Source organism: Glycine max, chromosome 15 (assembly GCF_000004515.6).
Source record: "Glycine max cultivar Williams 82 chromosome 15, Glycine_max_v4.0, whole genome shotgun sequence".
In the NCBI taxonomy this organism is placed as follows: Eukaryota; Viridiplantae; Streptophyta; class Magnoliopsida; order Fabales; family Fabaceae; genus Glycine; species Glycine max.
This window is the reverse complement of record NC_038251.2, coordinates 45,445,462-45,473,021: the sequence shown is the minus strand read 5'-3', so window position 1 is coordinate 45,473,021 and position 27,560 is coordinate 45,445,462. Positions and strand designations below refer to the sequence as shown.

The 27,560-nt window shown below is 32.7% G+C and overlaps 1 protein-coding gene and 1 pseudogene across 5 annotated transcripts; one reads left to right on the top strand and one right to left on the bottom strand.

The window, feature by feature from the left end:
- Positions 1–308: 308 nt before the first annotated feature.
- Positions 309–6,911, bottom strand: LOC102663905 (zinc finger MYM-type protein 1-like; annotated as a pseudogene).
- Positions 6,912–13,352: 6,441 nt separating this feature from the next.
- Positions 13,353–18,483, top strand: LOC100793457 (E3 ubiquitin-protein ligase DIS1). Of its 5 annotated transcripts, none has more exons than XM_003546675.5 (4): positions 13,353–13,605; positions 16,483–16,715; positions 17,185–17,571; positions 17,947–18,483. In XM_003546675.5, the coding sequence occupies exons 2-4, from the start codon at positions 16,509–16,511 to the stop codon at positions 18,265–18,267; spliced, it is 915 nt and encodes a 304-aa protein (XP_003546723.1). In that variant the 5' UTR covers positions 13,353–13,605; positions 16,483–16,508; the 3' UTR covers positions 18,268–18,483. The 5 variants fall into 5 exon arrangements, with proteins under 5 accessions (XP_003546723.1, XP_025981505.1, XP_040865635.1 ...); XM_041009701.1 differs by having other exon boundaries at positions 13,357–13,468; XM_041009703.1 differs by lacking the exon at positions 13,353–13,605 and adding an exon at positions 13,628–14,346.
- The last annotated feature ends 9,077 nt before the right edge of the window (positions 18,484–27,560 follow it).

Sequence of the window (27,560 nt, the reverse complement as noted above, 5' to 3'; positions counted from 1 at the left end):
ATCAAAACTACTTGAATCAACTTGATTCATCATCATGAAGCTTGCTTCTACATTATTTTTGTAAAAGAACTAAAAAGTTTGAAATGATGTATTCATTGTTCAACTTCTGCTTGCTACTTGTATGATTTTCCATGGTTAGTTTATTTTTATTTTGGTCTTTTGATTTGGAAGTTGTTAATAAGGTTGTTTAATGGGTTTATATGCAGGGACGGATCTAGACAATAAATATCAGTGTGACTAAAATATAAAAAAAATTATAGACTAAAATATATTGAAAATAAGAAATAATGTTGTTTAAGGAAATGTATTTACAATGAAAATCGTCTATTATCCATTTTTTGAAAATGAGCTAAAATAACATCATTGTTGATTGTTCCAAGAACATCTCTTTCTATAAAAGTTACAAGACGATCATTTAACCATTGATCACCCATTTTGTTACATAGCTAACTCTTCACAAACTTCATAGCTGAAAAAACACATTTCACACTTGCAGTTGCTACCGGCAGGACTAAAGCCAACTTCAGAAGCCTATAAACTATATCTAATGTGTTGCACTTTTTTGTTTCCACAAGCTTTGCACAAAAGTCTGAAAGTCCTTTTAACTTTGCAAATTTTGGATCACATCGAACATTTCTGACATAATTCTGAAGTTGATGTCGCACCACCACTTCCAGCACATCTACAAAATCATTTGGATAAAGTTCAACCATCCTCAACAATTTTTTCACATCAAAAGCTTCAAATGATGATGAGGGACTCAAACATGAAACACATTGTAAAAGTTCAGTATTATCTTCATCAAACCTAGCATTGAGCTCATGCAACTGCAAATCTAAAACACTAAATAAAAAATCATGCTTAAAATGATGCCAATTAGAAACACTAGAAGTGGTAGCATGTCGTCTAGGTTTCTTCCCTTGCACATACAGTGCATCCAAATCAGGCACATCAATATCATGCTTATTGCAAATTTCCATAACCTTAGATATAAGTTCTTCCCATCCATCATTCCTCATTTCTTGTAATTCTTCTTTGGTGGCTTTGACAAGTGATAAAGCATTCAAAATATCTTGATCACGCTTTTGTAGCGCTACACTTAAATCATTTGTAAATCCTAAAATCCCAACCATCAGGTATAACATGAAAATAAAATTAAAGGACTGAAGCACATCTAGCAAAATCATAGTTTTACCATATTTTTCAAATGACATATCTTTCCCGACTTCTTCAAGTACCTCAATAATGGCACCATATATAGTCATCAAACTAGTGAAAGTCCTAAAGTGAGAACCCCAACGAGTGTCACCCGCTTTAGTAATAGACGATTCTTGATTTAATCCACTACCAGTCTCTATCTGACTCTCTTCAATCAATTTAGCAAATTGAGATACTTGTTTGTCCTGAAGCAATTATTGTCTCTATCCTTTTAAATCGTAGGAGCAGTCATAAAGTTATTGTCTGGAGCACAACCTATTACATTAGCTATCTTTGGGTTATATATTTATTTCATTCAAATTTTATTTTAATACTATATGTTTATTATTTTAATATCATAACTTAGTGTTGATTTATAACTACGAACATGTAGCCTTTGTAAAAAAAACAAACTAAGAACGTGTAATTATAAAAAAAACATTATTTTTAACATTATATTATTTAACATTAGTAAATATTTAATACTTAAACAAAAATAATAAGTATAAAAAATTATCTTAAAAATTAAAACTAATGATTTTTGTTATAATTACATGTTCTTTAGGTTATTTTTTTATTTATCAATTAGCATAATAGTTAATTTTACTAAATATCTTTAATTTAATAAACTAACTTAAAAAGTTTTTAGTTAAAATTATAATTTCAAAAATTCTGGTGTGGCTATAGCCACACTCTGCCTCAACGTGGGTCTGTCCCTGTTTATGTGTCACTTTATTTACTTCATCTTCTTTACATTGCACATGATGAGCGATATGATAAAATGCTTGAAACTCCAAAGTTTCATATTTTCCTATTACATGATTTTAGGATGTTTGGTGGAACTTTTATTTTCTCATTTGTTTTCATGAAAGGTATCTCATTGTAATGAATAGTGGTTTTATGAATCATAATCCCTAGATCTTTTCAATATAGCTATTTGTCTTTCCTATTATGACTTATATTATTTTGTTTATTCTGTGTTAAGTTATTGTGAACAAGGAATAGAGGAGTTACGTTCTTATAAAGCATGAAAAAAAGTTCATTCTTCTAAAATTATTTGATATGTTGTTTGTTTTGGATTCTCTAATTTGCAAAATAGTTCGTGAATGATTGAGCATTATCAATAGTGGCATCAATGTGGATGATATATGATTTTAGGTCTTGATGTGGATTGAAGTATTTTCTTTTCTTACGAACAATCAAATTAATATCAATATTTGAATTTTGTATGAGATAATTGTTCTTAAATTACGTAATTGTTTAATTCTAATATTGTTTTAAAAAATTATTGCGAGACTACTTAATTGAAATTTTTTTAACAAGGAATTGGATTCAACAAGGAATTACATATCATTCATCTTTAATTTTGCATTATTGTTTAATCCAAGTTTTTTTGTGTGTTAATACAAGAATATTGTGTAAGATTCAAAATTGTTTAACATTAAAATTATTTTAATTATTTAATTATTAAATATTCAAAATTGATTATTAAATATTGTCTAGCATTAAATTTATTTTGAATATTTAACTATTTAAAAATGACTAATATTTATTTTTATTCAATATTGAAATTTTAATTTTTTAATAAATACTTAAAAATGAAAATTTGAATTTCATTGAAATTGAATTACTTTATCCAAACAAGGAAATTAAAATACAAGAAATTGAATTGTTTCATCCAAATAAAATGTTTACAAAATAAAAGGAATTTAAATCAAGGCAATGAAAATGTTGTGTATTTGAATTTCCTAAAAATTTTAAAATCCTCCATCCAAACATAAGGCTATGAATCATGCAGGTTTTGATGATGTCAAAAAAAAAAATACTTGATAATGGTTGTCATCATCAAAAAGGTGGAGAATATGAGTGTATGAATACAGGGTTTTGATGATGTCAAAGTAGAATTAATACAAGGTTGCTTCAACAAACATTCAAAGGTTAAGCATTGCTTTAAGATTAATTCAAGGTCAAGCAAACAAGATCAAGAAAAAGATAAGGCCTCAAACAATCTCATTGGTTGATTGGTTTTTGCCTTAAAACAAATTGTTTCCAAGAGAGCAAAGGCTCTGGTAATCGATTACCAGGAGATGTAATCAATTACCATAAGACAAATTTTGCAAATCAGCTTTTCAGAAGGATTTTGAAATTTGAATTTAAAAGTTGTAATCGATTACCATTGGTGTGTAATCGATTACCAGTAACAGAACTCTTGAAATTCAATTTGAAAAGTCATGATCTTTCAAAATACAACTGTGTAATCGATTACCAAAAACCTGTAATCGATTACCAATGAAGAATTTTAGAAAAAACTTTTTGAAAAGACACATTTCTTCAAACTATTTTGAAAAGGCACGATGGACCTATATATATGTGTGTGTTTGACTTAGAAAAGCATAAGAGAGAGATATTCTAAGAGAACTTAATTGTCAAATGCTCTCTCAACAACTCTTGGGAAAACACTTGCAAATCTATTGAGAATTCATCTAGGAATTTCAAAGTGTATTATCATCTCTAAAAGAGAGAAATTCCTCTAGGATCTTCATTTTGTATCATCCACTCTAAAGGAGAGAAATCTTTTTGTTCATCTCAGAAAGTCAGTTGTAATCAAGAGATTGATTGTCTCTTGGATTGTGAGAATTGTAATCAAAAGACGAGTTGCTTCTTGGAGAATCTTGAACACAAGGGTGGAAAATTTCAAGTGAGTTGCTTGAGGATTGGACATAGGCATGGGGAAGTGACCGAATCAGTATAAATCGAGTTTGCAATTCTCTCTTCCCTTATCTTATTTGTTTTATTGCAATCAATTTTATCTTGCACGTTTAAAGATCATTATTAAATTGATTGTTGCTTCTTCTTCTGCATTCTGAGCCTATCATTTAAAAAAAGGGTTAAAAAGTTTGTTAGTGGAAAAGTTTTGAAACTTAATTCACCCCCCTCTTAAGTTATTGAGGCCACTTGTCCAACAAAGGTTAGCATTTTTAATATGTTTTGCTTTATAATTTGATTTTGGTTTGTGATTTTTTGTTCTATGTGGCTATTTTCACAGTGCTTGGATATGGAATTGCCTCCTCCTATCATGATCTAGACCATGTTTTTTAATTATGAACATTGATGGTTAGTATGTGATGTAAAAAAAATTGGCATTTTACGCTGATATTATACATATCCTACATACAACCTACATAGAAGGTTTGAATTGATTGATGTAGGTCTAATTCTTGATTTGTACCGGCTAAAGTAGCTTGAATAGAGGACTGGCTAGATGGGATGAGTTGTGGGCTATGGGTTGTATTCATAACTCTAAATAAACAAAAATGATAAATAATATATAATTTATTACTCATTTGTTTTTCCTTTTTCTCATTCACAGGACACAAGTTTGCCCACTAGCCCATGGGTTATGCAAGACGAATAAGAGTTTGTTAGGAAGATTTGATAAATTCTATTCATATAAGAAAACACAAATGATAGAAGGAGTAGAGAGATATGGCACAAAGTTGTTTAAGTTTATTGTAAATAATAAAATTTATAATTAAAGGGAGTTCATTATAAAAGAGACAACAATTAACTGTCTAACTGAAAATGATTACAAAAAAAAAAAAAAATAGAAAACAATTATAGTTACAACACAACCTATGTAAATGAACCACCAAACCGGACGCTCCCTTCTACGTGATTGGACGCTCCACCAAATTATAGAGGGTTGGATGACCCATTACGAAGACAAGAATATTGGACCAGACGACCACTATCGTCTACCCTATCTCTATCGTCCATCATCCAACAATAAAAAATCTCCACCTTGGTTCAATAACATTCCTAAATTACAAGTAACCAGTTCATTTCCAACAATATATGTTAAGTAGATCCAAAATATGCATGAACTTGATTCTTGGAATAAGCTTCATGAACATATCAGTTGGATTCTCCCTTGCATTAACCTTCTAGACTTTGACCCTCTTTTCAGAAGGAAAGAAGTGGTATTTGATGTCAATGTGCTTAGTCCTTCCATGATGGACTTGATCCTTTGCTAAACAGATTGTACTCAGACTGTCATAGAAAATGATAGTCTTTTCTTATGGAAACCCAAGATTGCTAATCAGGTCCTTCAACCAAATTCCTTCCTTTGTTGCTTCTACCAGAGCCATGTACTCTGCCACCGTAGTGGACAAAGTCATTATGGGCTAAAGTATTCTCTTCCAACTGAAAAGAAAGTTTCCAATTGTGAATCCGTGCCCAGTCATAGATCTCCTTGCATCCAAATCTATAACATTGGTAGAATATAAGCAACAAGTGAGAGCACATGATATATCTCCATGGTAGACGAGTCCAATATTAGTTGTACCCTTAAGGTACCTAAATATATGTTTCACATCTTGCCAATGTTTCTTCCCAGGATTACCCATATACCTACTCACAACATTGACTGCTTGTGCTAGGTTCGATCTAATGCATACCATAGCATACATGAGATTACTTACAACACTTGCATAAGAAACACAAGACATGCATTTTTTTCTCTAATTCTGACTGAGTAGTATTGAGTTCAAATAGATTAATGAATGCTATCAGAGGAGTACATATTTTTTTATGGATGTCATCCAATAACAATTCAACACTTTCTAAATGTATTCCTTCTAACATAGAAATAACTTCTTCTGGACTTGATCCTTCTTGATCTCCATGCCCATAATTTTTTCAGCAACTCCCATATCTTTCATCTCAAATTCACTACTGAGTAGTGGCTTCAACTTCTAAATTGCCAACAAATTTTGAGATGCTATAAGCAGTCCACATAGAGTAGTAGATAAATGTGGGAACCATCCTCCACCTTGTTATGATAAACACATGAGTCATAGGGACTTTTGATGTACCTATGAGAGACAATGAACTCATTGAATCTCTTATACCACTGCTTTGGTGATTGCTTCAACCATAAAGAGAACTCTTTAGTTTACAAATAGATTTTTTCTTTCCTTCCACCTCAAAACCTTTAAGTTGTTGCATCAAAATATCTTCCTCTAATCTTCCATGGAGAAACGCAATTTTTACATCGATTTGTTGTAACTCCATGCCTAGAGTTTGCACTAGGGCTAACAAAACACATTTGGAGGTGTGTCGAACTACTAGAGATAATATCTTTTTGTAGTCCACTCCTTCCTTCTAATTGTAATCCTTATCTACCAAATGTGTTTTATAACGAATGACTTCTTTAATGGACAATTCAGATTTCTTCTTGGAGATCCATTTGCACTCCACTACTCATTTGCCGTTAGGTAACTCAACTAAATCTTAAGTTTGGTTCTTCTAAAGGGATTCCATCTATTCATTCATAGCCATTGTCCAATCCTCCGCTTAGAACAAAAAATTTCTTCCTGATAAGTGGTTGGTTTGAATGAATCGATTTCTTTTACTACCTGTAGCGCATAAGACATTATATCAAAGTCACATCTTTCAGGAGCTTTGATTTGCCTTTGCAACTTTTGGGGTGTTGTGGTTTTGGGATACTTTAGATGATTTTGACCTATCCAATGCATCCCCTCAACTAGTGCTAAATTCTAATCTTGAGGATGCATTTGTAGATCCTGATCAGTTTCATCATGTGCTTCAAATTGTTTCTAATCACTAATGTTTCTAATTGTGGAGTTCTCAAACTCCACCTACTTAGTGACATCCTTAGCCTTGCCCAAATCTTCATCAGATTTAGAACCCATCATAGCGAGTTTGTCAAAGAAGACATCTTTACTTAGAATGACCTTTCTTTAAAATGGAGACTAAACTTAAAATCCTTTGACCCTCATCTCCATAGTCCGTAAAGAATCCCTTCTTGGCTTTGGGGTTCAGCTTACCCTCACTTACTTGATAATATGTCAAACATTCAAACACCTTCAACAATGAGTATTCAGTTAGATTGTTAGACCATACCTCAATAAAGGTCTTGAAGTCTATGGCAGTAGACAGTGAGTGGTTCACGAGATAACATGTTGTGCATCTATCCTTTTCCAACAAGGTCATGTTCATTCTTTCAACTACTTTGTTTTGTTGTGGAGTATAGCATATAGTACGATGTCTTGCCCTTCATATCTACATAATTCATTGAACTCAGTAGGACAAAATTGCAAACCATTGCAAGTCCTAAGACACTTTATTGTCTTTCCTATCTAATTCTTCATAAGAATCGACAAATGCTTGAAAAAATTGAAAGCTTCAGATTTTTGCTTCATTATGAATACCTATGTCATCCTGGAGTAATCATCAATGATGGGGAGGAAATACCTTTCCCGTCCTAGTGATGGAACTCTCGAAGGCCCCCAGCAATCAAAATGGACGTAATTCAACATGGCCTTTGTTGTGTGCACAACATTTGGAAACTTCACCCAATGTTGTTTCCCATAGAAACAGTGCTCACAAAACTTAAGAGGTTCTATCTTGTGATTTTCGAGCAAGCCTTGCTTGCTCAAAATATTCAGAACTTTTTCACTCATGTGACTCAAACGTAGATATCACAAAGAATTATCAAATGAGCCATTGAATGGTTTTCAAATTGTGAAACAATGGAGACAGAGCATGTCACAGTGGACCCCCGAAGGATGTACGAATTTTCTTGATTGGTTCCCTGCATAACTCCACCTTCAACCCAATAAGAAAAACCTTTTAAATCCCTGACATCCACAAATACAAGATTTTTCTTAAGCTCTGGAACATGATGAACTTCAATCAAGTTTCTAACAACACCATCATGCATTCTGATTTGTGCAAAACCTATACCAACAGACTTACAAGGAGCATCATTATCCATGAGGATGTTACCACCAGTCTTCTTCTCATATGTCACAAACCAAAGTCTATGTGGACACATACAATAAGAAAAACCTAAGTCCAATACACATTTTTCATAATGTTGTTGTAGTTGCTCACTAGCAACTAGAACCAAATCATTTTCTGATGTCATTCTGAATAAAAGCAGCAACAATATCTTTCTTTGCTTTCTTTGGACAATTTTGCTTCTATTGACCCAATTCTTTATAGTAATTCTAGATGTCCTTAGGATTAGTGTTTCTCTTCTTGCCACATTTGCCTTTCTTGTTCTTCTACCCTTTAGTAGAAATAGTCACTAATAATCCAAACACAAAGGCTTCATCATTATTCCCAGACTCCTTTAGTCAAAGCTCTCTATAATAAAGACTGAACTTGACTTCTTTAAGTGTAATGGAATCCTTGCCTATACTAAAAGAACTCATAAAATTCTCATAGAAGGGAGGAAAAGAGGCTAACAAAATCATTTCCAAATCTTCATCTTCCATCTTGAAATCAATGTCGCGTAGCTCCATCAAAATAGAGTTTAGTTCATCAAGATGTTCCTTCAATAGTGTACCTTCCCTTATTCGGACACCAAACAGACGTCATTTCAGAAACAACTTGTTGCAAATTGATTCCATCTTAAAGAGTTTCTCAAATTTGAGCCAAAGCCCAACAATGGTCAATTCTTCAAAAATTTCATAAAGAATCTCATCAGACAAAGATAAGATGCCTTTTCCTTTTTTGTAAATCAAATATTGACTTATCAATCTTCGATGATTGACTAGAGAAAAAAGCCTTGAAGTCCTATTCTTTCAACAAGGCTCACATCTTGATGTGCCAAAGATTGAAGTTATTCTTCCCTATGAATTTTTCAATCTTGATCATGTTGACCATCTCCTTCATATAATCTTGAAGACGTGACATAAACAGATAACAAACTGTATGGTTAAAATTAAAGGCTTCAAAGTACTCTCAAGCTCACTGAACCCAAAACACATGGCTCCTTATAAAGGAGACAACAACTAACTTTCTAACCGAAAATGGTTACGACAAAAAAATAGAAAATAATTAGAGTTAGAACACAATCCATGTTAATGAACCACCAGACTAGACACTTCCTTCTACATGACTGGATGCTCCACCAAATTACAGAGGATTGGACAACCTATTCAAAATACAAGAGTACTAGATTAGATGACCACTATCGTTTACCTTATCTCTATCATCAATCGTCCAACAATCAGTAGAGTCGAAAAATAATAAACTATTGAACCTTACAACATCGGTTTTGAGCGACGTTATGCACCTTACAACATTGATTTTGACCAAAACCGATGTTTTAAGTGGTGTTACAACATCGATCTCTCCCAAAACCAATTTTGTTTTTGCTTTTTTTTTTATATATTTTTTACTGTACGACATCGATTTTCGTAAAAATCAATATTGTGTAGTGTATCTTAACATCGATTTTTTGAAAACCACTGTTAACATTGATAATGTTAACGTCGGTGAAAAACCAATGTTGAAAGTCAAAAACAACTGATGTTAAAAGCTTATTTTCTAATAATGTATACTAATTACGCACAAAGATATCAAGTGATCAATATGGTTTGTATATAGTGTTATGTTTAACTACCTTTGTTTTCTATTTTTATCTTCTTCTTTTTACGCCAGCTTTTGCTTTATCTTTGTTTCAATTTTATTTAATGTTTGTCTACTTCTTTTGTGTCCTTTGGATTGTGAAAAGGATTTCATTTTTTTCTATTATTAAAAAAAAGCTTCCTATATCCTTTTGTTTAAATCTTTATTTTTTTTAACTGCAACAAAAGCAAACCAAGGAATTCCTTGATTGTTTTTTTTTTAAATTACTTGGAAAAACCATTTTTCATGATAAAATAAAGGGAAAAAAATCTTGTTTAATAAGTGTTAACTTGAAAAAATTTTGGAGAAGAGAAATAGGAAACTTATTTAGTAAATTTATCATAATAATATTTTTTTTCTTATTTTATAGATTGCATGTTTCCTTAAAAAGCAAAAGTCAAAACAAAAACAACCATATATGTTTGGCTAAACTTTTCAATAAATTTTATAAGAAAAAAATGAGAAAGTAAAATAAATTAGTCTTGATTTTATTTATTTGACTAGGGAAAGTACAAGAATACATTTCTTCATGGTATACTTGCAATAATATAACTTTACTATGATGGAACAATGTTTTAAATCACAATATGTATATCTTATTCATACATCTTAAAAATAATATTGTTAATATATACGATGTTGAAGCTCTTTATTTATTGGTCGATGAGCATATGTTATTTTTTTATGCCATTGCAGGATAAGCAAGATGTTCATGATTATAGTGCAAAGCACATAGAGGTGACACCTCCTATTTTTGATGATATTGAGCATTCTCCATGCAATTTGAAGAAGAAACCCAAACAGGATTGGAGTTGCAACTTATGCCAGATTACTGCCACAAGCGAGAAATAGTTGAATGTTCATCTTCAGAGAAGAAAACATAAGACTAAAATACGTAGTATACTTGAAAACAAAAAATTATGAAACAAACTGAAAAGTGAATATTGGAAAGGAAAAAATATTCAAGTGGTGGAAAGTAGGTATTGTCGTGTTGTCTATCCTCATTTTATGTTTTTTTTAATAAATTGATAAATTTGACATGTTTTAATGTTTCCTATTATATTTTGATGGGTATGCAAGTTTGAATTTCAATTTAATTTTAGTCAATACATGTTGTTGCATTTTTTATTCTATCTTTGTATGAAAATCGAACTACCCCAATTGACGGGTCGAACCTAAAAATAAATTAATCAACTATTTGTATCAATAAGTCGTATAATCAACATATAGAAAAATCATTAAAAGATTTATAAAATTGATGAAAAATTAGTGAAACTAGCACTACTAGAAAATATAGTTTCTACGTCGGTTCTGTAGCGCATTCTATGATAGTTCAAAAATCGTCCTTGAAGTCGCCGTCGTGGAGAGTCAACACTTTCCATGTCAGTTTTTAAATTGCCTTACAATCTTGATATCTACGTCGATTTCTTTCGAAACTGTCTTACATTGTATTTTTTTTTATGAAAAAAAGTTAAAAAATTAATGTTTTTAAGATGGTTTTTTCGACAAACGTTTTTCTAAGACGATTTTTAACACAATCGTCTTAGAAAGCTTCTTTTTTTTTCACCACACCACCCCCTCTCGTATCATGATGCACTCATGCTATACCCATAAGTAATAACCACTCAAGTCTTAAGCAACTAGAATAATTAAAATAGCCACAAGGAATAACCACAAGTAATAAAAAGAAATCACTTATCAATCATGACTTGTCCCTATACCCTCACCAAATATAGCCACTATCTCCATGATTACCATCATTGTCATGGTCATCCCCCCATAAACATTTATGAACTTTTCTTTCTAAATTGAGAAAATACTTTGAAAATCAGACTAAGCTTCCCTAAAAAATTGTTCTTATACAAAGTATTGCCATATAGCATTCATGAGAAACATTGTCGAAACTAAGTGACCTATGAGCTTTACTAACCGTAGATCTAGTAATTCATAAACTAGAATAAAAAAATGAAAACTACAAGGCATGCATCAATGCTAGAAAGTCAAAAACACAAACAATTTTGCTATTTGTCAATATAACCAAAATTAAATTGAATCTCAGTTCTAAAATTGACATTTACTACTCATATCTTACAACACCAAAGCATGTAATTCTACTAAGTCTAGGATCATCTATTTACAAAAATTAATACATATTGTACACAAGAGTAAGAAAAATGAGATTTTGAGGGTAACTTGGGCAAGAGTGCTTACAGAACAAAAATGTTCTCACATTACTCTGACAGGTTATGCATTCAGGTTTTAGAGGTAGGAATTGACCATCTTCAAATGCAAATCATTAGAACCAAAGTTTCCTTTCTTAATACCTGTAACAATTAAATTCACTTAATCCCATCTCATGGTAATGTAGTCATGAGTGCTACTTACTTGTACATTAATGTAATTGTACGCGAATCCCAACCTCCAGATCCAACCCCTAAAAAAGAAAACAAAACCTAGGGTTCACAAGGCTGAACCACACGACATCATTTTGCAAGGTCCCCTTGCGCGTAGATCGAACACGCGACAATCGAATCGCAGCGCCATAGGCAACCTAGGAGAAGGAGTTCAAAGGTGAATTTTGCAAAGTTCTAGCCATAAAATGATATTGAACATGCGGATTTTGCGAATAAAAGAAGGGGTTCATAGGTAGTGATTATTCAGATTGAAGAATGAGGCCATGTAGTTGAGTCAGTGTTGTGTTGTATTCTCTTTCTTTTTTGTTTGGCTATGGAAATTATTCTTCTATTCATTTCTTGACGGGTGGAAAACCTGTATGGGGAGAGAAAGTGAGAACATGAGGTGATAAGGGACAAAGAGAACCTTGAGAGAGAGAGAGAGAAAAGACCGCAACAGTTTACTATTAAAAACGTCATTAAACATACACTATTACGATGATTTTGTTAAAATCAATGTCGTTCATTTCATTTTAATTCCAATATTGTCACCATATTATCTTCAACGAATGTTTTTTTGGAACTAACATTGATGGTGTGTTGTGAAATGCTATTATTTTAGTAGTGTAGTAAAAATAAAAGGAAAAAAAAGAAATCAATTCACAATTAATCAAGGAAAAAATTCTTAATACCACAATTTTTTTAATTACAAATTTAGACTTGTTATCACTAATGATCATTGTGACATATTATTTCTTTGACTTAAATATTGTGAATAATCTATTTGAATTTTGTTAGCTGTTTGAATTTAAGTGAAAGATAAATTATATTTTCTGTTCTAAATTTTTTGACAATTATGATTTTGTTTCTTAAATTTTTTCACAATTGCTCAATGTTTCTAAAATTTTTTCATTTAATATTTTTTTCTTTTATGCCCATTTTGGTCATTAAGAGATGATATGACATTTTTTTATTATTATATTATTTATTAAGTTTTCTCACAATTTAAAAGCTACCAGAAATTGTTATATTCTAAATCCAATGTTTTTTAGGGTTTAGGTAGTAAATTTTTTATTAATAATTATTCAATAGTAACTTTTTTTTGTTTTGTACATTAAATTAAATTATAGTATTATATTTCTTGATAAATTGAATTAGGTATTTTCTCATTAGAAAAGAAGATACGGTGTGAAAGATGAAAGAGTCAAGGCTACAATCAATAGTTTAGAAATTTAAACGAAAACACAAGGCAAGTGAGGAAATCAAGGAATAGGTGGGTCCTACTTTTTCTTAAACCTTTTCTTTCTTCCATTTTGTATTTTTCCGATAACTCTCTCTCCTCGTTCCTACCTACGCTCTTCTCTCTCTCTCTCTCTTTAATTTGAAAATCTTTGATCAACTCGCAATCGCGCATTCTTCATTTATTATAGTTTGATGTAAAACCCTCCAAAACCAAACCTCTCTCTCTCTCTCTCTCTCTCTCTCTCTCTCTATATATATATATATATATATATATTTGGTTTCTTTAATTTTCTTCTTCTGTAATGCCCTTTTGATCAATCCATCATTCCAGGTCTCTCTCTTCAACTTGATTTTACTTTGTCCATTCCTGGAGTTCTATTATTATTGTTGTTATTAATTATTATTTGGGCGGATTAGGGTTTTATTCTTGCGTTGTGTTCCTTTGGGGAATTTTGTTTGTGTTTGCTGTAGATCTGTGGTGGGTTTGGTTTGAAGCATGATGAATTTGTTGGTTGAGGTTAGGGTTTTGTGTGAATGGATAAAACAGTTTGTTCTGTTTAAGGTTTATGTTTGACGTGTTCTTTGGATTGCCGAGGTTGTTTCCTTTTTCTGCTTGGTCAATTGGGTGCCTTGGATTACGTGAAATTGTCAATGTTCAAAACAAGTCTTGGATTGTTTGTGTTCATGCATGTGTTGCTGTTGGTCTTGGCTTTGCTACTACGCCTTTTGATTCTTTAGTATGTTTTGGCTTGATGTGTGTGTGTGTGTGTGTGTTGGATTTCATGGGAAAGCACACACCACACGATCCTATTGGAAGCTGAGTCTAGTTTGTGTGTTATATGGTGAAGTTATTCTAAATATGCTTGCTAGTGGTTTGGTTTACCACTTAACCTTTTCATGGCTGCAACTGTGCATTTCTCGTGTTGTGTCCTAATGCACTTTGTTTCAAAGGAATTTTTTTTTTCCTGCTACCAGATACTGAGTACCACTGTGAAAACAAACTGTTTCCTCTTGGGATTTGACTTGGGCTAAACATAAAGTCCTCTGTAATTCTTCTTGGATCAAATACAAGGTATTCCTTGAGAGATCATGGGAGAAGATAGCTTAAAGAGGTTGCATATCTTCTTAAAGTGCAAAATAATGGAGAACGTGAGGGATGCACACAACTCATGTCTTTTGCAGTTACTTGTATTCAAGAGAAATTGGTTTGCTTAATGTATATATAGACATTGTTTATGAACTGATAGGAATTCTACCATTATCATATCTCAAACTTATAGTAGAACTATCTTTTCCTAAGAAATTGGATTTACTTGAAGGGTAATTGTATTTTGGTGAGAACGCGTACCATTTGAGGTTTTGATTCCTGAGTCTTAGGTTGTTTAGATCACACTTTGATGCCAGGTAGGTAGGCTCTTTTATAGGGGTGGGTGTTTTCAGTCTTTCAGATTAATGAGTATGTTTGGACACCTCCAAGTTCTTCCTTTGGGGATTTTTCATGTGATATCTTTCATCAATATAAGAAGCTAGATACAAAACTTGGATAGTTTTAGTAGATTAAAGTTCATGTAAGAATGTTAATGTTTGAGAAGGGGAAAACTTTTAATAGGGTATTTACTTTTTGTTGTTTTATTCTTACCTTTTTTACTTTAAAATTAGTTCAATGACCCATACCTACAAAATTCCACCAATGACCTGGTCTTGTTAATAAACTTATTTTTTTCTGTATTTTCATGGGGTTGTTTATTTGTGCCTAGTCAGGATTGATCAAAACCCACACAGCTTTGCATCAAGTTTTCACTTTTAAATAAGTGTATAAATTCACAATGTGTTCTTTGTCTTCCTGTAATTTCTCATTGACAAATTTATTGTGATTCCTCTTGCTCCTAGTCTCATGGACAGGACGCCCTAATATAGTTGTGTTACATGGTTAAATCTTTTGGTGAAAAAGGTTAATGTTGTACATTGCCAGAACAAGATGTTGTTTTCTTTATCAGGGCACTGTAATCTTAGAAAGAAGTTGTGAGCCACTCAGGCCTTGAACAATTAAATGTTTTTTACCTCATTTTTTTCCTTAATTTGTTTTTTTTTTCTTAATATTCATACAAATTAGTTGTGTCTCTTAAATTGTAGTTTGAAAACTTTGGTGGTGTATCTGTCCTATTAATTGGGATTTGCAATGGTTTCCGTATTAAATTTTTTTATCCTTGATTCTTTCTTTTTAAGTGTATCGTAATAAACTTCTACAATAAAAGTGATTTGTTGTTCTGTTCATTTGGAAGTGTAAATTTCATTTTATTAACATGGTATATTTTCTTCTTAGTTCATGCAAGGGATAGCATGATAAATAGAGGTTGAAGATCAAAGATAACATTATGCCAAGCCATCAATAGTGACCTTTATTAAAATGGTCTTGCTGAAAATTTGGATGTTGACGAAACAAAATGGCTTCATTTTATCCATTTAGTTGAATCCAACATTTAGTGTTAGTATTTTTTTTACATAATAACAAGGGTAGCATAAGAATAGCTCTGAGGCCATAAATAAATATTAAGTAGAAAGAATCCATTTGGTTGACATTTAAACTATTGTGTTAACTCTTCAGCATTTGGAAGGGCAATGATTAATGATTTATGTCTGGTGGAATGTTTGGGCAAACTTTTCATATATTCTATTCTATCTATCTACGGTAATACATTTTGCAGTATAAGAAATAAGATTGCCCAATTGGTCAATTATAAAAGCGAATTTGTGAAATAATTAATAGTAGAAATGTATTTTAAATGTCTAAGGCTTATGCTTGTTGGCTTCTTGGTTTGTTCTGTTTGGTTTCATGAGCCAGAGTTTGTAAATGTGTTTATGACTTTGATGCATATTTGATCCTCTCAATTGAACATCAGGGGAGGGTGATAGGTTCATCATATAGAAAGATGGATTCATGATATGGTTGTCTGTGGTTTGTTTTGTCTATAGATATTAATTCACAATAGAATATTATGGTGTTGTCTAATCCATAGATAGTCAACATCAGGGGAAAAGGCCCAATTTATTGTTGTTGTTTTGAATAAACTAAAGATCTGAATTTAATAGCTTACTAGATCTGCTATGTTACAATGGTAACTGTTTTGGAGAAAATAAAAAGAATCACTATGTGGAATTTAGTTCCTGCTTTCTAATTGATTCTAATGTTTTTTGTTCCCACTCACAGGGCAGCCAATCATTGCTTTTACTAGCATGGCATCAAGCAATCTATTCTTTGATGATATACGGAGCAAAGTTGATGTTGATCCTCCTCAAAATGATGAGTCAACAGATGTTGGTGAATTAGTAAATGATCCTGCACAAACTGCTCTTAAACCTAATGGGACTGTTTCAAGCAGTGTTCGTGAGCTTTTAGAGTGCCCTGTATGCCTGAATGCCATGTACCCTCCAATCCATCAGGTTGTTTATGTACTCATGGATCATTGTTGATTTTTTGGGTTCTTTGAGAAAGCATGCGATTGTAAATTAGTTACTGGGGCGTTCAAAGTGCAATTTGATAAATTAATTGTGACAACAAAGTGAAATTGACCAGTACCGGGATCATGGCATGGTGCATCTTATTATTAACAAGATTGAACGCAAGGAAAAAGGGAATTCTCATTCTAATAGCAAGTTAAACTAGAATAATGGTTTATGTGACATGCCATAAGCAAAAAAACTGAGTGTGGGTGTGTTGATTTCCTCATTCAAAAGTAATTCTCTCGTCTCACCTAGCTGATATATTCTGAAAATCTTGAATGTTTTTTCTAGCAGGAACTCAGTCAAATTTTCTATATGTAACTCTTTGGGTTTATATAATTATTGCTGGTTTCAAAAGAAATTTAATTTTGAAATTTAGTAAACTTGTATTCCTCTGTCACTATTGCAGTGTTCAAATGGTCACACTATATGCTCAGGTTGCAAACCCAGGGTCCATAACCGGTGCCCTACTTGTAGGCATGAGCTTGGCAATATCAGATGCCTGGCACTGGAGAAAGTGGCTGCGTCTTTGGAACTTCCCTGTAAATATCAAGGTTTTGGGTGCATCGGTATATATCCATATTACAGCAAGCTAAAACATGAATCGCAATGTGCACATAGACCTTACAACTGTCCATATGCTGGTTCAGAATGCTCTATTATGGGTGATATACCCTACCTGGTGGCCCATCTGAAAGATGACCACAAAGTGGACATGCACAATGGTAGCACTTTTAACCATCGCTACGTCAAATCAAATCCACAAGAAGTTGAAAATGCCACATGGATGTTGACGGTATTGTTTTCTAAACTTTGTTCTACGGTTCTACCTGCCTTCTATTGACTTAGTAAATTCACTAGACTGTTAGTACTTAGTAGATTGTGTACTTTTGGGGCATGTTTTTGGTCTCATCAGTAATGAGTATATAAAATTTAAGCAAACCTTGTAACTTACTAATTTGTTTAAACAAGAAAAATCCAATATTGCCAATACTGGAACATCTTGGAAACTATGAGCTTTTTTCAAAGTTGTATTCTCAAGGAACTATTAATTTACAACATTGCCTCCTTGCCTTCCTAGGTGTCTGAACAAGGCCCTTATATGCATTTGTTTTTAATTGCTAGACAGAATTTGTTTGAGCTGATTTATACATTTCACAATAATTTCTAGGTCTTCAGCTGCTTTGGTCAGTATTTTTGTCTACATTTTGAAGCTTTTCAACTAGGAATGGCTCCTGTCTACATAGCCTTTTTGCGGTTTATGGGTGATGATAATGAGGCAAAGAATTATAGCTACAGTTTAGAGGTAGGTGGAAATGGGAGGAAGATGATTTGGCAGGGGGTGCCTAGAAGCATCAGGGACAGCCACCGCAAGGTTCGCGACAGTTTTGATGGTCTTATCATTCAGAGGAATATGGCCCTCTTTTTTTCCGGCGGTGACCGGAAGGAATTGAAGCTAAGGGTTACTGGTAGGATCTGGAAAGAACAGTGAATGGAGAGAGATGTCCTTCCGCTAGCAATTATATTTAGGCTGATAGTTTGTAGTGAAACTTGTTTCTTGTAGTGATATGTGTACCTTCTGGTCATGTATCTGTTTTGTAATTTAGGAGGCAAACTCTCTTTGCTTATCCTCATCAAATTCATGAAGTTGTTCCTCTTATCATTATGATGATTACGGAATAGAGATGTGGAACCTTAACGTGTCCTATATATATTCTTTTTGTTCTATGAATGCCAATGATTGAGAGCACTTAAGAAAATGTTGCAGGCAAACAAGCTACGATTAAGAACATGAAAATTACACTCTGTAGATCTGTTTTCCCACATTATTCAGGAAGATTAAACAAGAACAAGTATTTGTACATTCTCTTAGTTGGTATAATTTGTCAATTTGCTGCTTGTCTTTGGTACCTGTTTTGAAAATTTGGAAACGATACATGGCTTGTTTTTTCTATTCTAATACATGTATCTTTCTAGTTTCGATAATTGATATTGATTGCATATGGACTTCCACAATGTGGAAGTGAATTATTTAAAATAGTGGTGATTAAAAAGTTAAAATTTAATCCATCTAAACACTATTTATATGTTTTTATAGATTTTATATCTTTTGGCAAAATCTTAGTTAAATATATCTTATTACAAATTTTAATAGATGAACGAACAATATGTTCATAATGTATCAGTAAATTATATTCTTGATGAGTCTTGTATAATATTATTTGTTTCAATGTCAACATTTTAGAAACTCATCTATTTGTATCTCTTTTTTTTTTACTAACGTAAATACCCAAATTTTTAAATGCACCATTAACAAACCAAATAAATTGATCTAAATCGGGAAATTTAAAATTAACTTATTGAGTTTGTCTAACTTTTTTGTAATAGGATTTGAAGCTTTGCAAAAGCAAAATCAGATGTTAGATTAAAACACTTCTTTGCATAGTAAGCTCCCTTTAAAAATAAATAAAAAAACATTTATAATTAAACACAATGAAATGGAAGATGATTTATGAGAGAAGATGAAAGGATCTTAGAATAATTTTTTTTTGCACATTTATCAAAACTATTTATGAATGATGTAAAATAATTTAACAAAAAGTGAAAAAAAAATGCATATTTCCAAATCAAATTGAACCTTGGCCGTACCCGAATCAAATAAACATTAAAATGTAGTAACTAGGAAGTGATCGTAGGTCGTTTCCCAACGAGCAGTGACAAGCCAAATGTTCATAATATACTTGCAGTAACAGTAACAGTAACGATGGGGGGGGGGGGTTGTTTGCTTTTGTAAATTAAACAGCGAATATATGTGAATTAGAAAATATCAGAATTAAAACACGTTGCTTCCCCTTGATTCACAAGCAAGTCTCTTATCCTAGGTTACGAGAGTTTATCCTTTATCAGTTTAACCACTTAATCCAACCCTAAATTAAATTACTAAGCGAAATTCAACATAAGGCATTCATTATGTGATTAAGCATCACATACACCAATTACTCATAAACGATCATTAAGCATGAACGTAAATTAAGCGCAGAGACAATTAATCAAGCACTAAGCATGCATGAATTAAAAGCAACAAATTCAAAGTAATTAGTGAAGAGGAAAAACTAAACAGAATTTAACAGTAATAATAGAGCCTCAAAGAGAACTGTGCTTGATCCTCAAGGGAAAACAATGCTGCGGACTTAGCCTTCCATTAATCAAATAGAGAATGAAATTTTATTGATAAAACTAAAAGTCTGAACTGGAATTGTAAAAAAAACGAAAATAAAAGAGAAAGAGAAGAGAGACTAAAACTAAAAACGAAAAATAGAAGAGAGAGAGAGGAGAGAGAGAGAGTCTCCCGCCAGGGAGAGAGGGAGTGAGAGTCTCCCGCGAGGGAGAGAGGGGGTCCCCTAAACTAGAACCTTGGTGCTGTTATATAGTTTTTTTCAGCCCCAAAGCTTACAAATATGTTTTAAATCCAAGCCCATAAGTAAAATCAAATCAAATCTAGATAAGATAAGATAAGATAAGATCTAGATGAAATAATATCTAGATGAGATCAAATCTAAATAATATCTAGATAAGATAAGATCTAATTTTATAGAATAAATTAGTCTGCCCTCTTCAAGTCCAAGCCCAATTCTAGATTCAAGCCCAATGCTTCATTAATTCCTGAAATTAGATTAAAAACATCAAATTAGCTGAATGGGCCCAAATAATAAAACTGCCTAATTAATTGACAATTAAGACCAATCAATAATTAAAATGGTGCAAAAAGGGTTTAGAAAATAGAAGAAAATGATGGCACATCACATATATACGATTCAAAAGGTTTTCACAACACTAATCCACGCATTAAGAGAGAGATAAGCTTATTGACAACATACACACAAAAAGACAAGGGCTTATTAAGGCATTAATAATCATTATTAAGACTACATGCATCACCTAATAGCTTGCCATAATGTCTTAGCACACTTCCCATATTATAGAGATGGCTGGTCTCATAGCTAGTAACTCAATAGTGGAATTATGGTATAACAAACATTAAGGACAATACATGGCACATCATAAGAATCAATTAGTCTCATGCAATCATGAAAAAAAGGAAAAACAAGCAACAATTCCAACATAAACAACAGAATAATCACAAGAAATCACACAGAGTGCATAACAGAATATGGTAAGCACATAACACATTGGCTGAAAGGTTCAACTTGGCTTTGATACCACTAAATGTGACACCCTCTACCCCGACATACATAGTGAAAGGAAACATAAAATAGCAGGAGTAATTTAAAAAGATTTACTTCACAACTCAATATAAAACTTCTCAATGGATTAAAAGGTTCATATTCACCAATTAAACCAAGTTATAACTTATCGATAAGAATATAAAAACATGTTTCGACTCCATACAAAGACCATACTAGTATCACAACTAAAATTCCAATGAGAAACATAGAAGTAAATCATGTTCAACTACATATCTCAAACTAACATATGATAAAAACAACATAAAACCCAAAGCCCCGATATCACATCCTATTAGAGCACGGTGTCCCAACGTCCTCTAGCATGAGGTTCTCCATAGTCATCCACCTAACCATCTGCTCTCATGGACACAAGGTTCGAGATCATCACAGGATCCAAACACAAACAACACACATGGAATGAGTTATCACATTCCTAATTAATAGAGAGAAACAAGACATGTAGATATCCATATCATATAAATGAAATACAACATACTTAAACACAATATCATTCAACTAGTTAATAATGATCAATACACAATATCTTTCAACAATCAATAATGATCAATACACAATCATTATGTAACATATATATTAAGACTCAATCCTAGATGCAAGGTGGTATCATGTCAATGAAAAACCTTGTCAAGCACCCAGGAGTACATGACAAGACAGACCACCCATTGGTAAGTCAGGTCACTCTCACTAGGTGAAATCACAGTGAGACCAGTCAGAGTCATGCTATTTTTGTGAGAATGCTCCAACCATATGGGATTGAAACAAGCTTAAAGGGACACTCAAACCGGGTGTATTTACTCCCAAGGCTTAGACTCTGAGAAGTCCTTAGGCCTCTCCCTCCTGATTCAGGTCTAACCCAAAAAACATTTTAACATACAGACTCTATCTATGAACTATGTAATACACACAACTACTCAATTGTTTTCAAAATCATTTTAATTCTTCGCTCAAAGTGATTAGACTTGTCGAGTTCCCATAGTGGAACCCATCATAAAACTCGTTGCCCTTAAAGGGTCTTACAGATGTGCGATTGTACATTTTATAACTCACAACTCAATGCACACAACATTTTAACACACGTGTATCTTCTAATTCAATACATACTCAATTTATCATATAGACCCAATCTCGATCACCATGTTATAATCTCAAAGCAACATGTTATCACACCTCATGAATGATATACACATCACACAATATTAATATTTACATAACACAAACACATGTATATATTAAATTGAACTATATTATTTTTAATTATATTATTTGAACTCGTTGAATCTTAAATTGAACTATATTATTTGAACACAAACACTCGTTGAATCTTAATATATTAATTTCCTTCAATTTAATTTTATTATTTGAACTATTAATTCCTAATTTATTTTAACAATTCATATACATATATATGTGTTATAATCATCAACACGTAATAAGCTTATGAGACCAAAACATGACAAAAAAATGTTTCCAACAATCTAATTCTCACGGTTATATAGTAAATCTTGTCCTATTCTTTATATAGCTTTATGATTATCCAATTGATTCAAGAGCAAAGCGCAACCCTGCACATTCGTGTGGTATCATGGATAATTATATAAAAATCTTTCCGATCATCATCAATAGAAAAATACAGAGGTTGTCGGTAGTTAATTGAACAATAATATATTAAAATCAGATAGATATCTCGTGACACAAATATACTGAAAGCACACTCAATTCATGGTAGTAAAACAATCAAACATACAATTTATAGGTACGAGAAACAAGAGGAAGACACACATTATAATTACAAATATATTTTTAAAGCACGAAACAAGGGAATAGAACATATCAATTTCACAATAATTCTGGATTGGGACATCAATTGGTCCATCAAACACAATCATTTAGCGATTAAAAGCAAGAGAACAAAATTAAATTTCATAAAATAGCCAAAAATAACCAAAATTCATCCTCTAGGGATCTATAAAGATGTTCATTCTAATCTCCAAGCGTGAGTAACTCATCTCTTACCTTTAAGGGGGCTCATGTGTGTAGTTTGGAAGTGATAGCGGTTCCCTAAGATTTCTCAAGCTTTTCCTTTGGTTGCTCTGTTAGGGTTTCCAAGTGTTAGAGAGAAGAAGAAATTGCAGTCTCAATTTCATTGTCTCTATGCAAGAGACGTATCTCTCTACAGACACTATTTACCAACGGTGTGAATGTGTAAGAATGAGTTTCAAAGGTGATGTGAAAATTTCAGGATGATCCAACGGTTAACGAGTCTTGGATTATAGTTTTACTGAGACAAGTTTGAATGTATGCAGATTTATAAAAACTACTTTGACGTTAAAAGGGATATTTATATGCATGAGTACTCTAAGCCTATAATTTATCCTATTTTTCTTCATTTTATTATTTTATACAAAAGATCACTATTTTACTCTTTTATTAAATAATAACCAATTAAAACATCCCTTTATTTTCTAAAGCATCATTTTACTCTATTTATTTTCTAATACCATGAAACACTTATTTTAATTAACAAAAACCTTTTTATCTTATTTATTTAATTTCTAAAAACTCTATTAATTTATGGTCCACAAGACTAATCATTAAAACTCAATTTCAACCCAATATCTCACCTCAAAATACTTAATTCAATTAATTATAAAGACTCAAAATACATACTTAATAAATATCAATATATATTTAATAAAAATTGGAGTGTTACAACTCCCCCCTCCTTAATGGAAGTTTCGTCCCTAAAATTTTGCCAAAAGAATGAGAAGAAAAAGATTACACATCTGGTTCCCAATACCATATGCCTAGTCGAAGCACTTTTCAGCGACTTCGACCACAAGACTCTTTTGCACTTAACGATTAGGCCTGATGATTCTCACTTTCTCAAGGATAATATTTCATAAGTTAAGTCCTCCCACTCGAGTAGCATTTCAATAAAATAGAAAGTGAGAGACATACTATTTTGGAGTTTGGCAACATCATAGGAAACACTGAGGAGAATCTGAAACGAACAAACAGACACATGGAAACACGATAAGCCACATAACTGACTCTTTTTCGAATAGGGAACAATTTAAGAAAAGAGCTATAAACTTTTGAGGTTCCAATGATTTTGCCAGTCCTAGTCTATGAATGAATTTGGAGAATACATGATTCACCTATCTTCAGATCTGGGTTTCTCCTCTCGACCCGAACTTCTTCACTTTGATATACTTGACTCATAACTCCCACTTAGGTTGAAGGGATTCCAATGGTTTCATTCTAAGATTCGTACCTGGTACTAGCTACGGTTTCTAGCTGGCTAAGCAAAATAGATAAACCCCTTACTTTCCTAAACTCACTAAAGCTTAAAGGTTATCTTAACACCCCTATACTCATACCACCAGGGTAGCTTCACACTTAAGGTTAAGAGTTCAATTGACACTCATGGTATCTAACTATCTAACTAAGAAACTGGTTATATCATGGGTTCTCCTACTCAGGAGTCAACTACCAAGGTAGTTCTATCGGTTGAAACTAAACTCAGGACAATGTTCTTAAGAATTCTACCCATCTCTTCTACCTCAGATTCGAACTTCTAAGGTTCTCACATCATCTCAAAACTAATGGTATTGCCTCTAAAACGTGAAGGCGCACACCATGAATGGAGTATTCTTACATTCTTTACAACATCCCAAAGGTCAATATGAATAAACTTTAAGTGAGCTATTATACATTCCTTCCAGTAGTCATACTTAACACCTTTGAATAACAAAGGCTTATTGTTGGAGTATCCTTCTTCTATTTGTTTTGTTTATCAGAATCTTCCTCTGTATTTGTTAAAATACTCAGCCCAAAAAGGTCAAGCTCTAATGCCAATTGACATACAATATATCGCACTAGAAGGGGGATTGAATGGTGTGTTAGATAAATTTTTTAAATCTTTTTACAATGGAAGTGATTTATAAACAAAATAATTCACAAGTAGTAAGAGATTGTCTTCCAATGATTAATAGACAATAGTTTTTAAAGAAAACTTGAGTGCAAAGATGTTTCAATAATATACCTTTAGAAATACTATGACAAGCTAAAGAAGAATAGTAGAAACACTCAATTTTGTACTGGTTCACTCATCGGAGCTACATATAAAGGGTTTTACTAGTCAGACCGATTACAACAAGTATTCTAACTTGCCACTCTTGGCTTATAAGTATTTTCTAGGCCACTACTAGCACAACCCCTAGAATCCTCCTGAATCTAAGAGCACCCAAGTATTATTTTATCACTAAGTCACTCCTGAATTTCTCAAACAACTGTTTGAAACAGAAACAAAGATTCTAACACTCAGAGAGTGTGTTTACAACATAAATCTTATTCTCAGAAGAAAACTTTGCTAGGTAAAAAATAAACTTTCTATGCTCAGTGTTTCTCTCCAAATGATATCCCTTTGTTTCACTTTTGAATTCTCGACTTGATCACTTTTCACTTGTTTTCCGTCACTCTTGAATGTTGAAATGAGTTGCCTTTTATAGCTGTTGAAGGAGCAGATCTTCTCTGGGATCAGCACATTCAATATTTGACCATTGTCATTCTTTATGGTGCATTGACAACTAGAGGTGCAGATCTCTCTAAATAAGGCAAGCTCTTCACAATTCCAATAATGGATTGATCTTGAATAAATCCTTTCTAAATTTGTCTTAATCATGCTAGATTCAAACATTAGTTTAAATAAAGTAATAAAGAACAATCTAAAGTAGACAATTAATAGTATGAACGAATCCACTCGCTATTGGACTACACTTGTAAAAGATAGAAATATTAATTTATGTAAGTGTTTAAGAGTCCTTTTGGACGCTTGATAAAAGCATAGTGGATGATTCACTAGTTTTCAACATTTGTTCTATTTGCAGTGCATTGAATGCTGGATATTTTTTTTTACAAGTGTAAATCATTAAAACCTGTTAAAAATATAGGACTACATTGTTGAAAGATTTTAGATAAACAAGACAATAGAGAAGTGCTGAGTTTACTTTCTCAGCCACTGCTTGTATATGTTTATAGAAAACAGAAAGAGTACAATAAGAAATAAGGAAAAGACAGGTGCAGACTAGGGAACCTGCTCCTACTTAGGCTTTTCAAAATCCACACTAAAAAATAGCCTTTTCTAAACCTATCAAGACTACTCAAAGATACAAAATACAACTGTCTACACAATACAGTTGTCTACATACAACTGTCTACAATATAATACTTTAACACTCCCCCTTAAGTTGGAGCATATAAATTAAATGCTCCAAGCTTGGAACATGAGCTGAAGCATCTCAAGCTGCACCACCAAACTGGAAAGGACTACCTCCTGATGGAGTTGATGCTCCCAAATACAAAATTTGATTGAACTGGGGCAGGTTGCTGACTTGTGTGGAGGTAGAGGCTGCTGCTGTCAGAGTAAATGAGAATTGGGGAGTTGATGCACTGGAGAACTGGCAGAAGTAACAGATGCAGTGGATGATGATGATGTACTAAATGTGGAGTCAAACATACTTGGTGGACTACCAACTAGATCCAAATAAGGTAGAACTTTGACACTTTCAGACATGAGATGGAAGGTGGAGTCAACACTTCCAAACACTTTCAGCTGACTCTACCTTCCAGCTTGGGATGAACAATACAAGTAAAAAAATAGACAATGAAACATGCCGGAAATACATTAGCAGCAGATTGAAAATGACTGAAAACATTTGAAGACAATTGGAATATGTTGAGCCATTAAGCAGAAGCCACTACACAATGCTTAACCACTTAACAGAAGCAAACACACTTAACCAACTAAAAGGTAGAATCAAACCAAAGCTTAACCATCAAGAGAAGAAGCTAAACATGGTGCTTAACCACTCAAGACAAAAGCAAAACATAATATTTGAATGCTTAACCACCATAAAGGCAGAAGCAAGACACCAATGTTTAACCATCCATGGTAGAAGCTTGACATCAATGCTTAACCACCATGGATAGAAACTTAATGATTTTTTTAATAGTAGGGGTTCTTGACCAGATTGAACCCCAGGGACTGCAACTACTTCAAGGACAAAGACAAGGAAGAAGTTGCTGGACAACAGGATCAACAAATGACTTATAATAGGGTCCTTGACCAGATCGAACCCCTAGGACTGTTAGACAAGTGGCCTCAGATATCTTAAGAAGGGGGGTTGAATTAAGATATTGCAAACTATTTCCCCAATTAAAATTCTATTTCAATTTCAATGCAAGTTGCAAGTTCCCTTAAAAATGAACTCTTAAATAATGATTCAAATAGAACAATCTGAATATAAATATAAAGTAATAATAAATAAACGAGTTTAAGGGAAGAGAAAGTGCAAACTCAGATTTATACTGGTTCGGCCACACCCTTGTGCCTACGTCCAGTCCCCAAGCAACCCGCTTAAGAGTTCCACTATCTTGTAAAATCCTTTTACAAGTTCTGAACACACAAGGACAATCCTTCCTTTGTGTTCAGATTTCTTTACAACAAGAGACCCTC